Source organism: Centruroides sculpturatus, unplaced genomic scaffold (genome assembly GCF_000671375.1).
Source record: "Centruroides sculpturatus isolate CEXI.00-Female unplaced genomic scaffold, Cexi_2.0 scaffold36, whole genome shotgun sequence".
Lineage (NCBI taxonomy): Eukaryota > Metazoa > Arthropoda > Arachnida > Scorpiones > Buthidae > Centruroides > Centruroides sculpturatus.
In genome coordinates this window covers 369167-391807 of record NW_019384384.1, presented here as the reverse complement: position 1 = coordinate 391807, position 22641 = coordinate 369167, and the positions used below count along the sequence as shown (strand labels likewise).

Here is a 22641-nt window from a genome sequence, read left to right as displayed (position 1 = left end):
ATTAAAATTATATTACCATTTCTAAATTGAATTTATTTCGAATCTATTAGATTATAAAAGTATTTTTAAGATACTTATTTTATATAATGCATGAAAATTATGAAAAATTTGATAAATACTAAATAATTTAATATTTATTTTTAAAAGTTTCTATTAAATTTCATTTTTCATAAAAAATATTACATCTAAATTATAGATTAATTAAGATGAACGTTTTATGACTGTCATGTAGAGTAAAACAAAATTTTTTATTACAGTAACTATTGTAATGACACAATATATATTTCGTAAATTCAAATAAAATATTTCGTTTAAATTTCTACAAAATTAACTTACAAGTATAGTTTTTAAAAGTCCAATTTTAACAGGTTTTTTTCCTCCTTTTTTTCCTAACATATAGTTTACAGTTTCCGCTTACAAATTAGTTGTACAGTATTTTCCCTCTTTATGTTTCCAAACAAAAGAATTATTTATTTGTAGATTAAAAAAAATTGCAATGTTAAAATACTCTAAACATCAGACATTATGGAATTATTATTTCAATAATTTTTATTTTATTTTTATTTTTAAACGCTAAAATCTTTAAAATATTTGAAATAATTTAAAATAAAATTACTTTGATTCTAAAATTAAATAATTTTAGGTTCTGTATTTCATTTATTTAAATTTTATGGTTATTAAAATAGTGTAAATGCTGTCGTTCATGTGCCAACTAAGATATTTGTATATATTTAATTATTTATATATTAATTGATAAAAATTATAATGAATAATCTAATTATTATTTATTTTTACTATCAGTTATTTAGGCTACTTAGAATAAAGTGAAGAAAATGGAACATTTGAATTGTTTCGCAATGTAATTGCATATTAAGAAATAAAAAGTAGGTTTCGCTTTTAAAGTAGACAAATTTTAAAATTAGTAAATTTATTTTCATCGTGTTTAAAAGAAGATTTTGGTTCATATAAAAATCATTATAAATTGTTTTGTTTGGTTTTGTTTATTAAGATAACTTGAGAATTAATTTCAACCACAAATCTTTTGTCAGAAATTATTAAAAAATAATAAATGTTTTCTTTTAAATATTATTTTATGCCATATTATTCATAGAAAATGTAATTCCATTTCAAGAAATTCAACAATTAGCGTTAGAATAAACTTATTTTTTTCCGAAAAGTGTTTTGATATGTAATCTCGATACAATCTCATATGAATATTTACATAATTATAAACAAATTTTAATCTGTTAATAAAATACGGTGATAATAAAAATATAAAATAATATTATATAACAGTTTGATCTTGAACATTAAATGCAGTTACTTTGTATGAAGATCATTATTTTTCCAGGCATCATAATATTTTAAAGACGATTATATGTTAATTATAAAGTTAAAAACTAGTTTATTGATATTTTATTATTTAATTTACTTAAGATTAAATGCTATATTTTTATAATAATAAAATTAATCTTATATACATTTTATTGTATATGTAGGCCTATATACACAATGTTTTTACTAACTTGTAAATTATATTATTACAGTATATCGAACTTCTGAAATTCATGTACGAAAAACAAAAATTTACTCTAATTTAATTGTAGATTTTTCTTAAAAATAAGATTAAACATTTATATGTACTATATGTGTGTTTGTATATAATCCTACTTTTCTTATCCTATTACTCTTTTACGTATATATGTGTATATGAATATTTAAATATAGATTAATGTTTACAATTATTTCATATCTTATTATCAATAGAATCGAATATAATCAATTTACAAAATTTCGTTTCCTCCATGAATAATGTAAAAATTAAGCGGATATATTTGTTTGTTATTAACTATATTTAATATAATCACTCCAAATTAACAAATTTATGAATAAACGAAATAATTTTTAAATAGGCCTACAACAAGCAATTATTTATTGTGCCGGGTTGCAATTTTTAATCATTTTTTAATTAATTTCATTTAAAATATATGCTTTCCATCTCAAATTAGTACTGTAGTGTCTTGCCCCTGTACATTATACTTTTCCTTTAACATAGAGTCATGCCGGTCATCTATTAACTACTTTCAGGGGAAACGTTTTGAATTGAAATAACGTGGTTTCCGATTTGCATCAGAAGTATCTATATAGTTAATCGTGGCTTCCTATCCCTAAGGTTTTCATATCTGGTCTCAACTTTCATCTATCTAACTTCTTTCTCGAGATTTAGGAAAGACGGACGGACGACAGTGAGAATTACAGTGAGAGGTCTACAATTTTTTTCAAATTGCAGCCCAATTATTTAATGCACTATAGATTAAAGAATTATGAAAGAGATATATACCTAAGTTTATGATTTTATATATCAATACGGTATAAGCACAATTTGTGTTCAATAAACAGTTTGATTCTACTTAACAGTATCTTATTAGTTTTCGATATCCACTAAGTTATTAAAACTAATTATGCAATAATATCATTAACTTATAGTTTTGATTTACTTTACTCAATTAATTAATACAAAGTTGGGTTATATTAGTAAAAGAAATAATAATAAGTTTAAAGACAGCACTCACATAATATTCCTATTTAACGTTTATTGGGTAGAATGTCTTTTGGAATGTCAAAATTCATAGAACATATGATCGCTCCATGTTTTTCGACCGATGTTTCTTAGGAGAAAAATTTATATTTACGTTTCAAAAATTCAATACAATACATCTTTAATAAAACAATATTCAGGAAAAGTCTCGAGTTACATACGAATTGTATTTGGAATGTAACTCTGGACATCCCGCATATTTTTTGTTCTGCATCCGTTCCCATGTATTAGCCAAATTGATTAGAATGTTGGAATCACACAAGTGTTTTGAAAAGCGCTCCGAGCGTAATAAACAAGTTAAAATTTAATTTAACTCGTTTATTACGCTCGGAGCGGTTTTCAAAATAATAAATAACTTATTTATTATAATACAAAAATACATAAATAAATAATATACAAACATTTATAATTAATTAATCGTATATTTTAAATTAACTTATTTTAAAAGAAAATCACCTTTTTAATCACTTTTAGTTAGAAATTAACTGCGTATTTATTTATTTTTTTAATGACACTGATCTATTTTCACTAATCCATCAACAATAACAGTCGTTCTGGGTCAAAAAGATAAAGCATAAACAAAAGCCATAATTTTGATAGATATTTCATTATTTCTATCAAAGTATTCTAGTTTAAATTCTTTTCGCCTTCTATTGAAATATTAAATTTAACACATTTAAAAAAAGAAATTCCTAATACTATAAAACTTTTATATAAAAAAAAACTGTAATTATATTTAACAAATCAATAAAAATTTTATATATAATCATTTACTTATTTCAATCGCTTTACAGCGAAAGTTAATTTATATTTTTTAGAGTTATATATTAATTCATATTGTTAAAATCTCTTTATCTTTAAAACTCTTATTAAAACTCATTAAAACTCTATATTTTTCCGGAGATGTTATATTACTTAAATGCTAATTTTCGATATTAAAGAGCTAGTTTCTAATTGCTCAATTATGCTACTCAGATATTTTTTAAAGTTCTTTCGCAAATTTTAATGCTGTTGTCAATAAAATTGATATATTCATTTTTTAGACAAGAATTTATAAAAACAAATTTTAAATAAATTTTAAATTTCAAAAGTTTTTAATTTGAAAAATCTCGACAAAATTTGATTTTTCTCCCTACTGAACTATGATCTGCAGCTACCTTATTACTTCTATAATATATCACATATATTAATATATATATATATATATTATAGATATTTTACATGCTCGAACATAAATTAATATCAATAATTCTTATAATTAAGATTACATTTTTAGAATATAAAAAATGAGCAATTGATTTTCCAATCTTTTAAAATGATTTTATATGTAATTATTTTAAAATTGCTTACAATTTTCAATATAAATCCAAATAAACACAAAAGAATTAAATTAATAATTATCATTTATTTATATTTTAATATATGAAAATAAAGTACAAAGAAAAAATCCTAATTTATAACTTTTCTTTTATACTTCTTATTGTAACTTTTATTTAACCTTCTACACTACCTCGTATTTTAACAGAATTCGTTTTTCTGTCCTTATTAAAATTAGTAAATGAAAACAACTTTTCCCCTTTTCTCTTATGTAGTCTACGCTTTTAATAATTGATCATAATTATTATATTAAAAAGAAGAACAATAAATCAAATTGTCGATACTTAACAAAAGAAAATGATGTCTTAATGCGAAAAATATTTATCTATCTTTATAGAAATTTTCTTAAAATATTTATAAATATTTCATATTTACAATAACAAAATATGTTTAAATAAATGATTCTGTTTTTGGATCCAAACTGAAAGCCATATTATTATTATTATTGCTTTTTAAAAATAATTTATTTTAATATTTGTATAAGAGTTAAAGTAACTTGAAGAAGCTTTACATTTTAATAGCAAGTATTTACATACAAAAAATTACATATACTGTATATCAAATTTAAATAAATCTAATTATTTTAAAAGAAGTCTATGTTTACAGTCTATGTTTATTTATTAGAAAAAGAGTATTGACGAATATTTATGACATTATGCTAAACCATTATAATTTTTTTGACAATAAAATTAAATAAAATTTCTAAATAAGAACGATAATATCCTGTAAGCTTTGTTAATCTTTCATAACAGGAAATTATACTAAGTTAAATCAGTGTTCGAATTGATTCATATTAGACGTAATTCTGTCACACTTCCTTTTCGTAAAATGTATTACGTTTAATGAATACATTACAAAAAGAATAGAAAAATTAAAAATTCATCAAGTATTTAACGCATAAAGTTCACGATTTCATCTAAGCTACTAATGAAGTATAAATACTGTATCTTAAATGGCGCTCGAAATTGTATACATTTAATTTAAAACTTTACTGCTCTGTTATCAAGATATGGATTATATATATATAGGCCTATATGTTATTGTATTCTATATGTTGATTCAGGATTCAAGTATTTCGGATTTATTGATTTTATCTAATAAATCAAAACGGCATAAAATTTTTTTTAATTTTTACTATCCATAATATTATGTATTTATTAATATTTGTCTATTACAACATTTGTTTTATTCAATACTAATGTATTTTAATTAGTTTCAAAGCACCATTGAACTAAGTTATAACCAGGTTATAACTGTACACCTTGCCTGGAGTTGCAAAGATCGTAATAATCGTATACGTTTGCTTATATATTCTGTTTAGCTGTTTAATAATTATAAAATTAGAGACGTTTTATTTAATTGTGGGATAAGTGTGTTTTTAATTTCATTATTTAATTTTTGTCTCATTAAGGATTGGATTAAATTGATGGAGTAAGATTTGCCAAGGGGATGGATGTCTCCCGGAAAAACTTTATGTGAGAAACTGGTCTCTATTTAGGTATTATACACCTGGAAAAAGTCCACGTGGCCTGCCTGTTTATCAGAGCGAACCAGCGATCAACTACCAGTTTAGTGGTTTTATCCACTCAGCTACTGATGGGCTCGTCTCATTAAGTCATATTTCTTTTGAACAAAATTATTTTTCATTAATTTACTCCAATGAAAATTAGCACTCTTCCATCGCGGATGTGTTCCCAAGAAATGAATTGATCATATTTCTTTTATTTAAAGAATCAAGAATGTAAAAATTATTCACATATAGAGTTTTAGTCAAAGTTTGAATCAGTTTGTATTGCGAAAGTCATTTATATTTCTTATGAACTGTATATGATTTGATCAATATATAGGCTATATAAGTTATAATTAAATCTACTTTAAAAATTTTTAAAACTATAACTGAATTAAAAAATAAATGAATGCTAAATACGACGTATCCTTATGTTTGTCAAAAAGAAAATAAATTATAGTTACTTGTACTTTGTTGTAAGTTTAATTTTACGTTCTTATTTGGATTGAATAAATGGTATCGAACTAACACGAATTTAACTATTAAATATTTTCGAAAACATCTGCTGTTTATCTCAGTTAAGTAAACATTGTTATTATTATCATAAGTTTTTCCACTTTCTTAATAGTTCTTTGGAATATTTTCGGTATATAGAATATAAACATTAATGAATTTATTTAAAGGAAATAATTTATCAGTTGAATTATTTTATAGTAAGGCTGATTTTTATCGTATGTGTTTTTTGTTTATTTGGAAACTAGATAATTCTCTCTTGAGACAAATTCCATCAATCATCTTGTTTTAGATGAGTGCTTTGTAATCGATTACAAATAATAATGAAGAATGCATGCAATTAAATACAAAATTAGGTTATTTTGATAGAATACATTGGAAAAGAGAAAAAATAAACATGTAATTATAATTAAGATTTTTAATATTAAAATGTTTAAATATATTTGTATGGTATTTAAAGATAATTATTATGAATTAAAACAAATAGGCAAAACAAATAGAGTATGACAAGAACTTGAGACTTAGGCTATCAATCATTTATTTTATGATAACATTAAAACAATCAACTGATAAAGCTGATATGTAGCTTACTCTTAGTGATGATTGAAATACAATAAATTTATCTTCTCTTTTTAAGAAAAAACATTTGGCTATTCTTATCAAAGAAATTATATTATTTCTTTACAAGATAACAGTTTTTTGTCGTTTTTATTTTGTACTGTACATAGAAATATTTAAATATATCAAAATATATTATTTTCTTACTTACTATTACTTTTATCTGAAAAAATATAGGACAAAATTTTTCATGAAACTCGTGTTCATGTGAAAGAAACATAAATATTTGTCTTGCTATAAGTAGGCTATAATCAGGTCTATGGATAACATTGGGGCCGATCTGTATAAATATTGGGGGGACGGGCCAACGATAATGAGTAAGAAAAGTTGGGTTTTTTTGTCCTGTTTTGAGTAGATGAACAAAATGTTGGGGTGAAATGTCTTCTCTCTCTCACATGAATTGACACCTGTAATACACAGGATTTTTAAAAGGATGAGGTTTAAAAACAAACATTATTTTTCATATATTCAATACTTAATAATTTATTTGCTCGCAATATAACTATTTACACACAAATATATAAGAAAAAAAGAAAAAATATACACATAATTTATACCAGGAATCGCCAAGGGACACTATGATAATAGTCTTTCGGATGCCTATCCCGAATGTAAGGTAACAATAAATTATTTAGAAATTACATACAAAAAATGCCAAAATAACATAACTTAGCTGTACAATATAAGTCACTTAGGCTCTATAGTTAATAAATTGCAGTAGACTAAAAAGGAGTTGAATGGATACAAAGAATTAAGATACCTATACAATATACTTTTTAATTTTAATTTTATTTAATTTTTAAATTCTTTCCAAATTGAGCGTTAAACTTTCCAACCCCCCTGAAAACAGCCTTTAATGTACTTATTTCTTCAATAAGGAAAATCAGCTGTAAGTAAATAATCATTACACACCTTTAATTAAATATGTATTGGAATCTTCAGATATGCTCAGATTAGAAATGCATTATTAAATAGATAAAATAGATCGTATGTTTTAAACAGTTCACTTTTTAAAATGAATTATAAAACTAAATATTTAAACATAATAAATTAAAAAAATAAAGATTATTTTAAATTAATTAATAATAATTTTTATTATTAATCTAGAAAAATATTTTAAATACATTTAAAATTTGAATGAGCTAATCTAAATATGAAATTGGAAGATTTTTAAAAAGTTTTGAAAATAAACAGTTACACTTATCTAACTCGAAAAATTAATTATTTTTCATAACTTTATTGAAAAGTATAATAAACTAATGGGCAAAAATTCTCTTAAAATAGCTTACGTCGCTCATAAAAATAAATATTTATATCTGAAAAAATTTCATTTCAAAATTATGCTATAATATTCAATTATATTTTTATTTAGACATTCTACATGTATGGTAGATGTATAATAATTCTGTTTAGGCCAAATAAATAATAATCATTTGTACTTGATTCGTAAAATATTTAAAAAATTGGCAAGTACACCAAATTCTAATTTTTTTTTTAAAACACCGGTTTCAAGCTTCTCATAATTAGGCATTGAAGCGATGGAAAAAACAGCTGTTTGTTGATTGTAATCTAGTACTTGTTTTACCTGTACTTTTAGTAGTTTCGAGCTTTTAAATTCTGAATTATTAGAATCTATAGCAATATTTGATTTATATCGTGCACTATTATTTTGAAATTTTTTTAAAAAAATCCTTTATTTCTCACTATCTTGTGTTGTTTTGATTTTATTCGAATTTTTTACAGTCAACAGATTGTATTAAACAATAATATTTAAAAAAAACAATCATTTGAAGTATTATTTTTAACTCTTTGCTATTTAATATCTTAAACACTGCGTGAAATTAATACAGTATAATAAATTTAAATTATTCAAGTGTGCGAAAAATAATGAAAAAAATCTATTAATTTTTATATAACCCTAAAATCACTTTCTGGGTCATTGGACAATCTCAAGTAATAAGGTAAGATTTTTCCTTTTAAGAAAGTGAAAAATTTCCGTACGAGATTCACTTTCTTTCTTTCCTGGAACTAGTTCAGTAAGAAAAGTGAGACACATCCAAGCATTAAAAAGAAAAAAAAAAAAAAAAAAAAAAAAAAAAAAAAAAAAAAAAAAAAAAAAAAAAAAAAAAAAAAAAAAAAAAAAAAAAAAAAAAAAAAAAAAAAAAAAAAAAAAAAAAAAAAAAAAAAAAAAAAAAAAAAAAAAAAAAAAAAAAAAAAAAAAAAAAAAAAAAAAAAAAAAAAAAAAAAAAAAAAAAAAAAAAAAAAAAAAAAAAAAAAAAAAAAAAAAAAAAAAAAAAAAAAAAAAAAAAAAAAAAAAAAAAAAAAAAAAAAAAAAAAAAAAAAAAAAAAAAAAAAAAAAAAAAAAAAAAAAAAAAAAAAAAAAAAAAAAAAAAAAAAAAAAAAAAAAAAAAAAAAAAAAAAAAAAAAAAAAAAAAAAAAAAAAAAAAAAAAAAAAAAAAAAAAAAAAAAAAAAAAAAAAAAAAAAAAAAAAAAAAAAAAAAAAAAAAAAAAAAAAAAAAAAAAAAAAAAAAAAAAAAAAAAAAAAATAGAAGAAAGAAAGCAAAACAGGTTTCGCTGCGGAGCGTTTCCTTCCACCAGGCGGCATTTGCAGGAACAGCTGAGCTGACAAGCAATCGGAGATAGACTAAGCATGGCGGAGGATAAGCAGGATCTCAATCATATCCTTCTCATCAATACTTTCTACATCCGTAATAAAAGACATAGAATCACCCTTACCAAAAATAGCATCTGTTGGGAACCTGAATCGGCTCCAGATTGTAAGTCTTAATATTTATAAAATTTATATAAATAGATACCTAATATACAGACAGAAGGTGAATACCTATATTTTACTTTACAATTGAAATGTTTTATATCAGATACATTTATTTCTTTAATAATTATTTTATATATTTTGATAAATTATATTTATATTTATATCATCATTTACTTGTATAAAACATGATACATATATTAATATATTAATGTGTTTAATAAAGTGTGTATAAGTATTAAAACACAGCTAAAATTCATTCATTTTTTTTATTTTATACAAAAGTTGATTGATACATTTTTTTTTGCTTGTTTTATTTTAAATATTACATCTGATTATGTTAATGTTAGTTTGTTCATTAATGATTTCCATTTTTAATAAATAACAACATTTTTTACTAAATGATTGCATATTTTTATTTATTTATGAAACATTTTGTAACATAAATGTAAAAAATTTTATCGTAAACAAATTTCTATATATCGTATTGTAAAATTTTATTTATTATTGAGTAATGTAAATTCATTTAGTTTTATTATTAATACATAAATTCAAAGTTGAATGTCATGTCTAATACTTCTATAAATTAATAGGCACAAAAGTATGGAAAAGTATGTGTTTTTTTGGTTTACAAACAAGTATGGATTCAATTTCTGCTCGGATTTATATTGTGTGTTAAAAACTAATTATAGGATGTACTTAATGTCACGTGAAAAAAATGATTAATTAAAGATGAGTAGAAAATGTTCTAATTATGTCGATATCTTCTATGGGCAAATTACATCAGAATGGTTATTTATATTTATCAAGAATGAAAAGTTGTAAACAATGAATAGATGTGAATAACTTAATAATAATTTCTGATGAACTATAATTTAGAATACAGCATCTTCATTAATCTCTAGTAATTTAAACAATAGTAAAAAAACTATTAATTGTAATTTAAATATACACCTAGCGATAATATCAAACAATTTGTTACAATAATTAAGATACAATACTAAACAAAAATTTATTACAGCTGAAACTATTCAGGAAAATTAAAATTGTGATCTGTAGAATATCTTATTTAGAGAGAAGTAAAATTATTTAATAACAATGTTGAAACATACGTAATTGATTGATTTTGTAAATTTTATTAATTTTTCTTAATAATAACTACTATAATTCAGTTTTATTTCATTATTGTAATCATATTGCCATTACAATGCTTCATAGTTACAAATAATAAATCAATTATAAATAAAAAACATTTATAAAGAGAGATATTTTTAAAAATTTAGGTTCATTAACTTAATGTTTTAGCTTAACACCTGATGATGATGATAAAATGCCTCCAAAATATTTAATACAGTGCTTATGCAGTTAAAACTATTAGTTTCTTTAATAAAATAGAGTTATATGATAATGGAGTATATAAAAGGAAGTTGTGAAAATAGCTAAGTGTAGCCATTATGTTCACACTTCTATGCATTTGGAGCTAGAACTATTTAAAATGACTAAGACAAAACCTTTCTCGCTTGTTTCTAGCCGTTTGCACCAGTGTTCTGCAACCCTTTTCTACTCATGGCACACCTATGACTCGACATGACTCAACACGGCATACCAAAATGTTATTCCCCTCAAAAACGTATGATATGATACTTTTAGTGGAATTTCATAATGCCATAAACCTATTATTATTATTATGTTGAGTTTTGTGAGTTACACTCAGTTGACACTGATGGCTGTGTACTATGCCAGACCAGAGTCAAGGCATAGTAACCAAAACAAGACAAAAATTAAATAAGTGTGTCAGTGTGTGTCTGTATTCAGGAATTTCCTNTTACAGTCAACTGATTGTATTAAACGATAATATTTAAAAAAAAAAACAATCATTTGAAGTATTATTTTTAACTCTTTGCTATTTAATATCTTAAACACTGCGTGAAATTAATACAGTATAATAAATTTAAATTATTCAAGTGTGCGAAAAATAATGAAAAAAATCTATTAATTTTTATATAACCCTAAAATCACTTTCTGGGTCATTGGACAATCTCAAGTAATAAGGTAAGATTTTTCCTTTTAAGAAAGTGAAAAATTTCCGTACGAGATTCACTTTCTTTCTTTCCTGGAACTAGTTCAGTAAGAAAAGTGAGACACATCCAAGCATTAAAAAGAAAAAGAAAAAAAAAAAAAAAAAAAAAAAAAAAAAAAAAAAAAAAAAAAAAAAAAAAAAAAAAAAAAAAAAAAATGGAAGAAAGAAAGCAAAACAGGTTTCGCTGCGGAGCGTTTCCTTCCACCAGGCGGCATTTGCAGGAACAGCTGAGCTGACAAGCAATCGGAGATAGACTAAGCATGGCGGAGGATAAGCAGGATCTCAATCATATCCTTCTCATCAATACTTTCTACATCCGTAATAAAAGACATAGAATCACCCTTACCAAAAATAGCATCTGTTGGGAACCTGAATCGGCTCCAGATTGTAAGTCTTAATATTTATAAAATTTATATAAATAGATACCTAATATACAGACAGAAGGTGAATACCTATATTTTACTTTACAATTGAAATGTTTTATATCAGATACATTTATTTCTTTAATAATTATTTTATATATTTTGATAAATTATATTTATATTTATATCATCATTTACTTGTATAAAACATGATACATATATTAATATATTAATGTGTTTAATAAAGTGTGTATAAGTATTAAAACACAGCTAAAATTCATTCATTTTTTTTATTTTATACAAAAGTTGATTGATACATTTTTTTTTGCTTGTTTTATTTTAAATATTACATCTGATTATGTTAATGTTAGTTTGTTCATTAATGATTTCCATTTTTAATAAATAACAACATTTTTTACTAAATGATTGCATATTTTTATTTATTTATGAAACATTTTGTAACATAAATGTAAAAAATTTTATCGTAAACAAATTTCTATATATCGTATTGTAAAATTTTATTTATTATTGAGTAATGTAAATTCATTTAGTTTTATTATTAATACATAAATTCAAAGTTGAATGTCATGTCTAATACTTCTATAAATTAATAGGCACAAAAGTATGGAAAAGTATGTGTTTTTTTGGTTTACAAACAAGTATGGATTCAATTTCTGCTCAGATTTATATTGTGTGTTAAAAACTAATTATAGGATGTACTTAATGTCACGTGAAAAAAATGATTAATTAAAGATGAGTAGAAAATGTTCTAATTATGTCGATATCTTCTATGGGCAAATTACATCAGAATGGTTATTTATATTTATCAAGAATGAAAAGTTGTAAACAATGAATAGATGTGAATAACTTAATAATAATTTCTGATGAACTATAATTTAGAATACAGCATCTTCATTAATCTCTAGTAATTTAAACAATAGTAAAAAAACTATTAATTGTAATTTAAATATACACCTAGCGATAATATCAAACAATTTGTTACAATAATTAAGATACAATACTAAACAAAAATTTATTACAGCTGAAACTATTCAGGAAAATTAAAATTGTGATCTGTAGAATATCTTATTTAGAGAGAAGTAAAATTATTTAATAACAATGTTGAAACATACGTAATTGATTGATTTTGTAAATTTTATTAATTTTTCTTAATAATAACTACTATAATTCAGTTTTATTTCATTATTGTAATCATATTGCCATTACAATGCTTCATAGTTACAAATAATAAATCAATTATAAATAAAAAACATTTATAAAGAGAGATATTTTTAAAAATTTAGGTTCATTAACTTAATGTTTTAGCTTAACACCTGATGATGATGATAAAATGCCTCCAAAATATTTAATACAGTGCTTATGCAGTTAAAACTATTAGTTTCTTTAATAAAATAGAGTTATATGATAATGGAGTATATAAAAGGAAGTTGTGAAAATAGCTAAGTGTAGCCATTATGTTCACACTTCTATGCATTTGGAGCTAGAACTATTTAAAATGACTAAGACAAAACCTTTCTCGCTTGTTTCTAGCCGTTTGCACCAGTGTTCTGCAACCCTTTTCTACTCATGGCACACCTATGACTCGACATGACTCAACACGGCATACCAAAATGTTATTCCCCTCAAAAACGTATGATATGATACTTTTAGTGGAATTTCATAATGCCATAAACCTATTATTATTATTATGTTGAGTTTTGTGAGTTACACTCAGTTGACACTGATGGCTGTGTACTATGCCAGACCAGAGTCAAGGCATAGTAACCAAAACAAGACAAAAATTAAATAAGTGTGTCAGTGTGTGTCTGTATTCAGGAATTTCCTAACAATATGACATGCATTCAATATAGTGGCCTTCTATAGTGTGATGTATGTGTTTCTATTCAATTTTAATGTTCCCAGGCTTTTGTGTAGCGTGTGTGGTATGACACCTTTAGAGGAGAGAACGACAAGTACAATAAGCACCCTATCCATCCTCCATAGATGCCTTATTTCCTGGGCGAGTTCTGCGTACTTGCTAATTTTTTCAGTGCATGTGTTTTGTACATTGTGAGTGTTTGGAACAGATATGTCTATAATGTATGTGATTTTATTGTGTTTGTCAATGAATGTGGTGTCTGGTCTGTTGTGGTAAATTGTTTTATCCGTGATTATGGCTGTTGTATTACATTTTGTGCATGTTGTTTTCCAATACTGTCTGTTGAACATATTTGTAGTATGGTTTGTGGATGTCGAATAATTAGTGTTTCTTTGCAAGCTCTTGATGTATTTGCTACTTGATTTTGTCTATGTAAATTATCTGTCTGTGCCAAGAGCTTGCACCCAGAAGTGATGTGTTGTATAGTTTCTGGCATGATGTGACATTTTCTGCATGTTTCGTTTGTGATTGTTGTATCTTTGAGTATGTGTTTTCTGTAGTTTTTAGAATTTATGTCCTGATCCTGTATGGCAATCATAAATCCTTCCTTACTTGTATAAAACATGATACATATATTAATATATTAATGTGTTTAATAAAGTGTGTATAAGTATTAAAACACAGCTAAAATTCATTCATTTTTTTTATTTTATACAAAAGTTGATTGATACATTTTTTTTTGCTTGTTTTATTTTAAATATTACATCTGATTATGTTAATGTTAGTTTGTTCATTAATGATTTCCATTTTTAATAAATAACAACATTTTTTACTAAATGATTGCATATTTTTATTTATTTATGAAACATTTTGTAACATAAATGTAAAAAATTTTATCGTAAACAAATTTCTATATATCGTATTGTAAAATTTTATTTATTATTGAGTAATGTAAATTCATTTAGTTTTATTATTAATACATAAATTCAAAGTTGAATGTCATGTCTAATACTTCTATAAATTAATAGGCACAAAAGTATGGAAAAGTATGTGTTTTTTTGGTTTACAAACAAGTATGGATTCAATTTCTGCTCGGATTTATATTGTGTGTTAAAAACTAATTATAGGATGTACTTAATGTCACGTGAAAAAAATGATTAATTAAAGATGAGTAGAAAATGTTCTAATTATGTCGATATCTTCTATGGGCAAATTACATCAGAATGGTTATTTATATTTATCAAGAATGAAAAGTTGTAAACAATGAATAGATGTGAATAACTTAATAATAATTTCTGATGAACTATAATTTAGAATACAGCATCTTCATTAATCTCTAGTAATTTAAACAATAGTAAAAAAACTATTAATTGTAATTTAAATATACACCTAGCGATAATATCAAACAATTTGTTACAATAATTAAGATACAATACTAAACAAAAATTTATTACAGCTGAAACTATTCAGGAAAATTAAAATTGTGATCTGTAGAATATCTTATTTAGAGAGAAGTAAAATTATTTAATAACAATGTTGAAACATACGTAATTGATTGATTTTGTAAATTTTATTAATTTTTCTTAATAATAACTACTATAATTCAGTTTTATTTCATTATTGTAATCATATTGCCATTACAATGCTTCATAGTTACAAATAATAAATCAATTATAAATAAAAAACATTTATAAAGAGAGATATTTTTAAAAATTTAGGTTCATTAACTTAATGTTTTAGCTTAACACCTGATGATGATGATAAAATGCCTCCAAAATATTTAATACAGTGCTTATGCAGTTAAAACTATTAGTTTCTTTAATAAAATAGAGTTATATGATAATGGAGTATATAAAAGGAAGTTGTGAAAATAGCTAAGTGTAGCCATTATGTTCACACTTCTATGCATTTGGAGCTAGAACTATTTAAAATGACTAAGACAAAACCTTTCTCGCTTGTTTCTAGCCGTTTGCACCAGTGTTCTGCAACCCTTTTCTACTCATGGCACACCTATGACTCGACATGACTCAACACGGCATACCAAAATGTTATTCCCCTCAAAAACGTATGATATGATACTTTTAGTGGAATTTCATAATGCCATAAACCTATTATTATTATTATGTTGAGTTTTGTGAGTTACACTCAGTTGACACTGATGGCTGTGTACTATGCCAGACCAGAGTCAAGGCATAGTAACCAAAACAAGACAAAAATTAAATAAGTGTGTCAGTGTGTGTCTGTATTCAGGAATTTCCTAACAATATGACATGCATTCAATATAGTGGCCTTCTATAGTGTGATGTATGTGTTTCTATTCAATTTTAATGTTCCCAGGCTTTTGTGTAGCGTGTGTGGTATGACACCTTTAGAGGAGAGAACGACAAGTACAATAAGCACCCTATCCATCCTCCATAGATGCCTTATTTCCTGGGCGAGTTCTGCATACTTGCTAATTTTTTCAGTGCATGTGTTTTGTACATTGTGAGTGTTTGGAACAGATATGTCTATAATGTATGTGATTTTATTGTGTTTGTCAATGAATGTGGTGTCTGGTCTGTTGTGGTAAATTGTTTTATCCGTGATTATGGCTGTTGTATTACATTTTGTGCATGTTGTTTTCCAATACTGTCTGTTGAACATATTTGTAGTATGGTTTGTGGATGTCGAATAATTAGTGTTTCTTTGCAAGCTCTTGATGTATTTGCTACTTGATTTTGTCTATGTAAATTATCTGTCTGTGCCAAGAGCTTGCACCCAGAAGTGATGTGTTGTATAGTTTCTGGCATGATGTGACATTTTCTGCATGTTTCGTTTGTGATTGTTGTATCTTTGAGTATGTGTTTTCTGTAGTTTTTAGAATTTATGTCCTGATCCTGTATGGCAATCATAAATCCTTCCATTTCCCCAAAGAAGCATCCCTGAGCTGACCAGCTATTTGACACAGTTTTGTCAATAAAATCTTGGGCCAGGGTCATAGGGATTGTCTGCCATGGAGTACCTTTTGCACCCACGATTGCTTAATGGTGTCTATGCTATTTATATGTTGTATAGTGTCCATACGTTGTGAATGTAAATTTAATAGTGTATTATTTGAGTCTGCTAGAATTACTGCTTTATGTAACTGTGATGTTTCTTTTTTATTGTAGAAAAACTCTCGCAATGTCTGTATTTGTTTGTAGTATAGGTTAACTATGTTGATCAGGCCACGTCCGCCATCTTTAGGTGGAAGGGTTAATCTTCCTATAGTGGATTTAGGATGATGATGTTTATGCTTAGTAAGTGTTGTTCTTGTTTTCATTTGGAGTTGCTCAAGATCTGTGTGAGTCTAGTCTATAACTCCAAAAGAATAAGTGAGTACTTGGACGACATATATGTTTATTGCTTTAACATCGTCTTATTTCATCAGTGAGTGAAATACAAGCATAAGAAACACAACAACTGTGATAAAAGTATATAAATAAAGCCTGAAATTAATAGAATATATAAAAGTTCACGTCACACTGGTTGCGGAACACTGGTTTACACACTGAGTAAAAACTTTTGTTATGTTTGTACTCAGTGTGTAAATGGCTAGAAACAAGTAAGAAACGTTTTGTCTTAGCCATTATGTTCATAATTTTATTAGAAAGATACTTTGAGTTCTGAAATCCATCATTAATTTGCTTGTATTTAATATTATAGTTTATTGTTTATGTTTAACATGTTCACTGTGTAAAGAAGTCTTTTAATTTTTTTCATAAAACATACATGCTGTTTAATAGACGCTATGCATTTAAAATTGGTTTAGAATGCAAAAGTGTTATGACGAGTGTGATCATGGTAGGTCTTTTTTTTTTGTCTACACGTGATACATGATGGTTTATTATTATACTATAAATTTTGCCACTTGTGCAATGTTCCCTCTAGGCTGCGCGGCCGTGCACTGCTCAAATTGTTGCCATGCACGAGAATTTATGCACCGCGTAGGCGAGCATGCACACCGATTTGAATTGTTGTTTACTTATTTCTCACTCTGTCTGCAACATGATTATTGCTACGTATATTTCAATTAAATACATTAAATCATTGACAAGAGATAATAATTTGTATAAAAGTATGTTTTAAAATTAATTTTAATTTCTACTTTATAATTAATTATTTTAATTTTTATAGAAAAAAATAAGATTTTATATATATANCTATATAATTATAAAAAATGAATAGGTCTATGCATATTTTTCTGCTGAAATGACTGAGATTTGTATTTTTTATTATGTTTTCTTTAAAACTAGCTTAAGTTTAAAAATATAATCAAATTTATTAATACGTTTAAATATTTTTTGTAGTATTAAACATTCTATCATGTATGCATTCTTTTTCTAATGCTTTTGGATATAAGAATACACTGCTTTAATATTTAATTTTAAAAGTTATTTGAAAGGATAATGTAAGTTTTTGAAAATAAATTATTTTGAGTTTTTAATATAAATAAAGGGTTCAAAGATAGTATAAATGTTGTACTGTACTATAAAATAATGATAAATTTTGTTTTATTTTTTATCAATATAATGCATCTGGTAAACTTCACTTAAATAAAATTTGTATCATCAAAAGAAGTGTTTATGCTCAAAATATGGTACACAATGATAGAGGTGCTTTATTTGTGGCCATATAAAATGAACTCCTAATATAAAAATGCAGCTGAGCTAAGTAACAATGAATTTTACTGAGGTGGTGAGCCAAAGTGGAGCACAGCAACTAATATGAAAGATAAAATGTACCATCTGTGGTACACAATATTGTGAACATGTTAAAAGTGGATGCTGGAAAATAGGCTATTTTTCTTTAATGCTACTTTTGTTGAAAATAAGTTTATAAACTGTAAATATCTCTATGAACAAATGTATTTAGAATCTTATAGTAGACTGTTATTTATACAGTTGTTTCTCCTAGAATGTAAGGCTGTAAGGAGAAAAAAGTGATCCAACACAAAAATAGAGAGCAGTTACAATAATTACAGCCATTGTTTTCTAGTTTCTTTGTAAAGATTTCACTTTCAATATTTACCTAATTACTTAAACATTTCTAATTTACAAATCTCATTGGGTAGAGATGTTTGTGTTCAACCTTTAAAAGGTTGAAATTTAATAAATTTGTGTTCTTCACTTGATTTAGATGTCTTTGAATTAATTTGATGTGTGTTGTTGGAAAAGTGTGATCTCTAAGGTATTTTTCCCTTTTCCTCTATTGAAAAATCTATTGATTTAGTCTGCCAGTGTTGCGCACTAGCAGGTAATTTGAAGTTAGAACTGTAGTTGTAATATTGGCAGAAAAAGTGGCCAGTCAAGCTGGATGTATCCTATGGCCTTGATATATAAATTTAAAAATTTCAGTTTAGATATAAGTTAGTTTTGTTCATAATGTATCTCCTCAAATTCAATTTAGAGTTAATTAGTTCTTAAAATTACTTTAGAATTTTATACTATTTCAAAGTACAGTTTTACATATTTAAAAACAATTTTTTTTTAATGTTTTCCATTATACTTCTCATCATTTATTTGAAAATATAAAATAACACAGATTAATGTTTTTTATATAATAAATTATTAAAAATAATTTGGTAATGGTAATATTAATGCCTTTAAAAATATATTTAAAAACCCAATTTTTTAAAATAATTTATCTTTTTCAACAATCTAACCTTGAGTTTAAGATCAGATTATAGGAAAATAATATAAATCAAACTACATACATACATAAATATTGTTAATTATGAAATAAGCATATGTTATACGTATATTTTATGCAGAGTGTTTTTAAACTATTGTCAGGATTTTCATGTTTTATAATTTTCCAACCAGAAACAACAAAATAAAATTGCGTACAAAAGATGAAGTGTAACTCTAAAAGTTTTATGTGTAGAATCAATACAGCAGAATACTAAAAAAACTTCAATGTTCATGCCCTTTCTGGAACGTATGATTTCCAAACAATAATCAATTTTCCTACAAGTGTTCTCATGCATTTACAGTATAACTCACTCTCTCACAGCAGTTGTTCTGAGTTTCAGTTATCAATGGCCTGGGTCTAAACAATGTCCTTCATATATCCCTTCATATATCCTTCATATACATGTAGGAAGAAATCAAATAGCATAATATTAGATAAATGCAAGGCCACAGATTAGTTCATTATGCCCAACCTAGCAACTGGAAAATGCATATCAAGAAATTCACATTGCCACATTGGACAATAAGAGTCCAGTGGGGCAATGTGCCATTTTGTTGGAACACCAACATTCGGTTGATTATCATCAATCTGGGGGTTACAAATACTGCTATACCATGTCCAGATAGATTATTGTTACCATTATTTTTTCCACAAAAACACCTCCAAAACTTCTGAACATGACAAAGCACACTAGATATTTATATTTGAACTCTTGATTTCTTGAATGGCATAAGGGTTTCTGATTCCATATTCTGCAGTTGTTATGATTTATTACTCTTCCTGTTAGAGATGGCAGTAATTTGTGGTATGTCTAACTGCAAAAAACTCATCTAGTTGATTTTTGTGGGCTTCAAGAGAATGCTTCTTGGATTCAATCAATATCTTTCTGCAAAGTGCTTAGTCTTTGCACTTCATTTTTTGAATACTATGTCTCTTGAAATTGCTTTAACGAAGTAGCTATCATTAGCTAGTAATTAGTTAGCTATTATTAGTTAGTATTAGTTAGTAGCTATCAGTAGCTATCATTATCTGAAGATAGATCTTTTACATACCAAGTTCTGAAATGATGATGTGTTGTGATAAACTTTGTTTCAAAAAACCAATGTACACTGTTTTCTCTAGAAGTATAATCATATATAAACCTGATTATTAGATTAAACCATGAGTAAACAGTATGGTTATATCTAAATTAATAGTTCACAAAGTGAAGATTGGATGGAGGATTGGGTAGCATAACTGGCACTGTGACTGCACAGTAAGGGGGAGTTGCAGTTTCAAGTCCTGCTTCAGACTGATTTTTTTCTTCCAGAATCTCCTGAATGAATTATTAAAATATAAATTTAATTATAATTATTAAATTTATCAAAAAATAGTGCCTAGCATCTATCTCTAGGTCAAATTACTCAACATTTAATTATTAATAGTAGCATTAATATAGCCTGATGTAATCCAGCAATCATTTGGCTTTAATTGGTTTTAATTTAATTTGTTTTCTCTTGAACAGTTTCCATTCTGAGATATGACATCATTTATCTCTGTCATCAATGTAGCAATTGTTTCAGTACATTAACAAATAAAACATTTTGAGTTACTATTTCATATTCTATAAGAAATTTTATTTTGTTTCTAGTTAGAAAATTATAAGGGACAGAAAACTGACAATAATTTGGAATCATTCTATATAATTATAAAAAATGAATAGGTCTATGCATATTTTTCTGCTGAAATGACTGAGATTTGTATTTTTTATTATGTTTTCTTTAAAACTAGCTTAAGTTTAAAAATATAATCCAATTTATTAATACGTTTAAATATTTTTTGTAGTATTAAACATTCTATCATGTATGCATTCTTTTTCTAATGCTTTTGGATATAAGAATACACTGCTTTAATATTTAATTTTAAAAGTTATTTGAAAGGATAATGTAAGTTTTTGAAAATAAATTATTTTGAGTTTTTAATATAAATAAAAATTAAAAGTAAATAAATATATAAAAATATAGTAAAAATTACTAATATTTTTTCTTTTTATATCATATAGGATTTTATTTAATTAAACTTTTATAAACATTATAATAAAACACTCATCTCTTAAAATAAACTTATTTTAATCTTACCAAAAATCTGTTTAATTTTCTCATACTATTTTTTTTAATTTTTATGTTATTTGTTATAATTTAAAATCTTTTTACCAGTTATTAGTTTGATATTACTGAAGTATAAAACTACAGTATAAAGCTAATGTTTTTATTATTTAATAAAAATTTTCCAAATCATTTTAAAATATTCTCTGTAGCATCAATAAATGTTGTTATTAAGAAACAGAAGCTGAAAATGGCTAATTAACTGAAATGATAGCATTGTTAGTTTTGTTTACTATTATAATATAATTGCAATAGTTAATTCATATTTGTATTCTTCATGTTTTGAATTTAATTATTAAATGCCTAAAATTAATTATTATACAAATCAATACATTATTGTTTTATTGTATTATTAATTTTAAATAGATTAATTAGATTGTTTATAAAAACAATGTAATTAGTCACAGACCTTTCTAATTTTTGGATTTTTCAGGAATGAAAGCATGCATAAAAATATGAATTATGTAATTGCTAGTATACTTTTATTGGAAAATGTCATGTATTAAATTTATCAATATTATTAGTTTAAAAATTTATGTATGGGACACAAGTAAATAATGCTTGTAACTCTAACAGCATGAAACCAAATAAATTTGTAAAGCCAAATACCACTGGATTACATCAAGCTACTTTCCATGATTATATTATCTTGGAAAAGTAGCCGAATGTAATCCAAAAGTTATTTGGCTTTTTTGCTTTTTAATGTTAATATCTTTTTAATAAGTATATTTTACATAAAAATTGTATTTTGTTGTAATATATAAATTTTGCATTTAACAATTCTTATTTTATTTCTAAAAATTAAAATGTGTATTTTTTAAATTTATTTATCACGGTAACCTAATTTTGTATGACCTTGCCAACTTTTGCTAGTAATTTTTGTTTCTTCTATTTTGAATTAAAACAATGTAAAAACTTTGCTTTTATATTTATGAACCTTATAAAAATGATTATTAAAAATTTTACTATTTTATACGGATATACATTATTTTATAGTAGGCCAGTGAAATGAATATTGATAAATATAATAATTTGTAGCCTATTGATAAATGGATTGTATACAGTTAATTGGCTAAA

At 24.8% G+C, this 22641-nt stretch overlaps 1 protein-coding gene across 1 annotated transcript in view; it reads left to right on the top strand.

The window, feature by feature from the left end:
- The first annotated feature begins 11687 nt into the window (after positions 1-11687).
- Positions 11688-22641, top strand: part of LOC111618012 (ceramide kinase-like) — a 53682-nt gene continuing 42728 nt past the window's right edge. Inside the window, exon 1 of the mRNA XM_023359431.1 lies at positions 11688-11854. Within this exon, the coding sequence (XP_023215199.1) occupies positions 11728-11854 (127 nt within the window). The 5' untranslated portion in view covers positions 11688-11727. The remainder of the gene's footprint in view (positions 11855-22641) is intronic.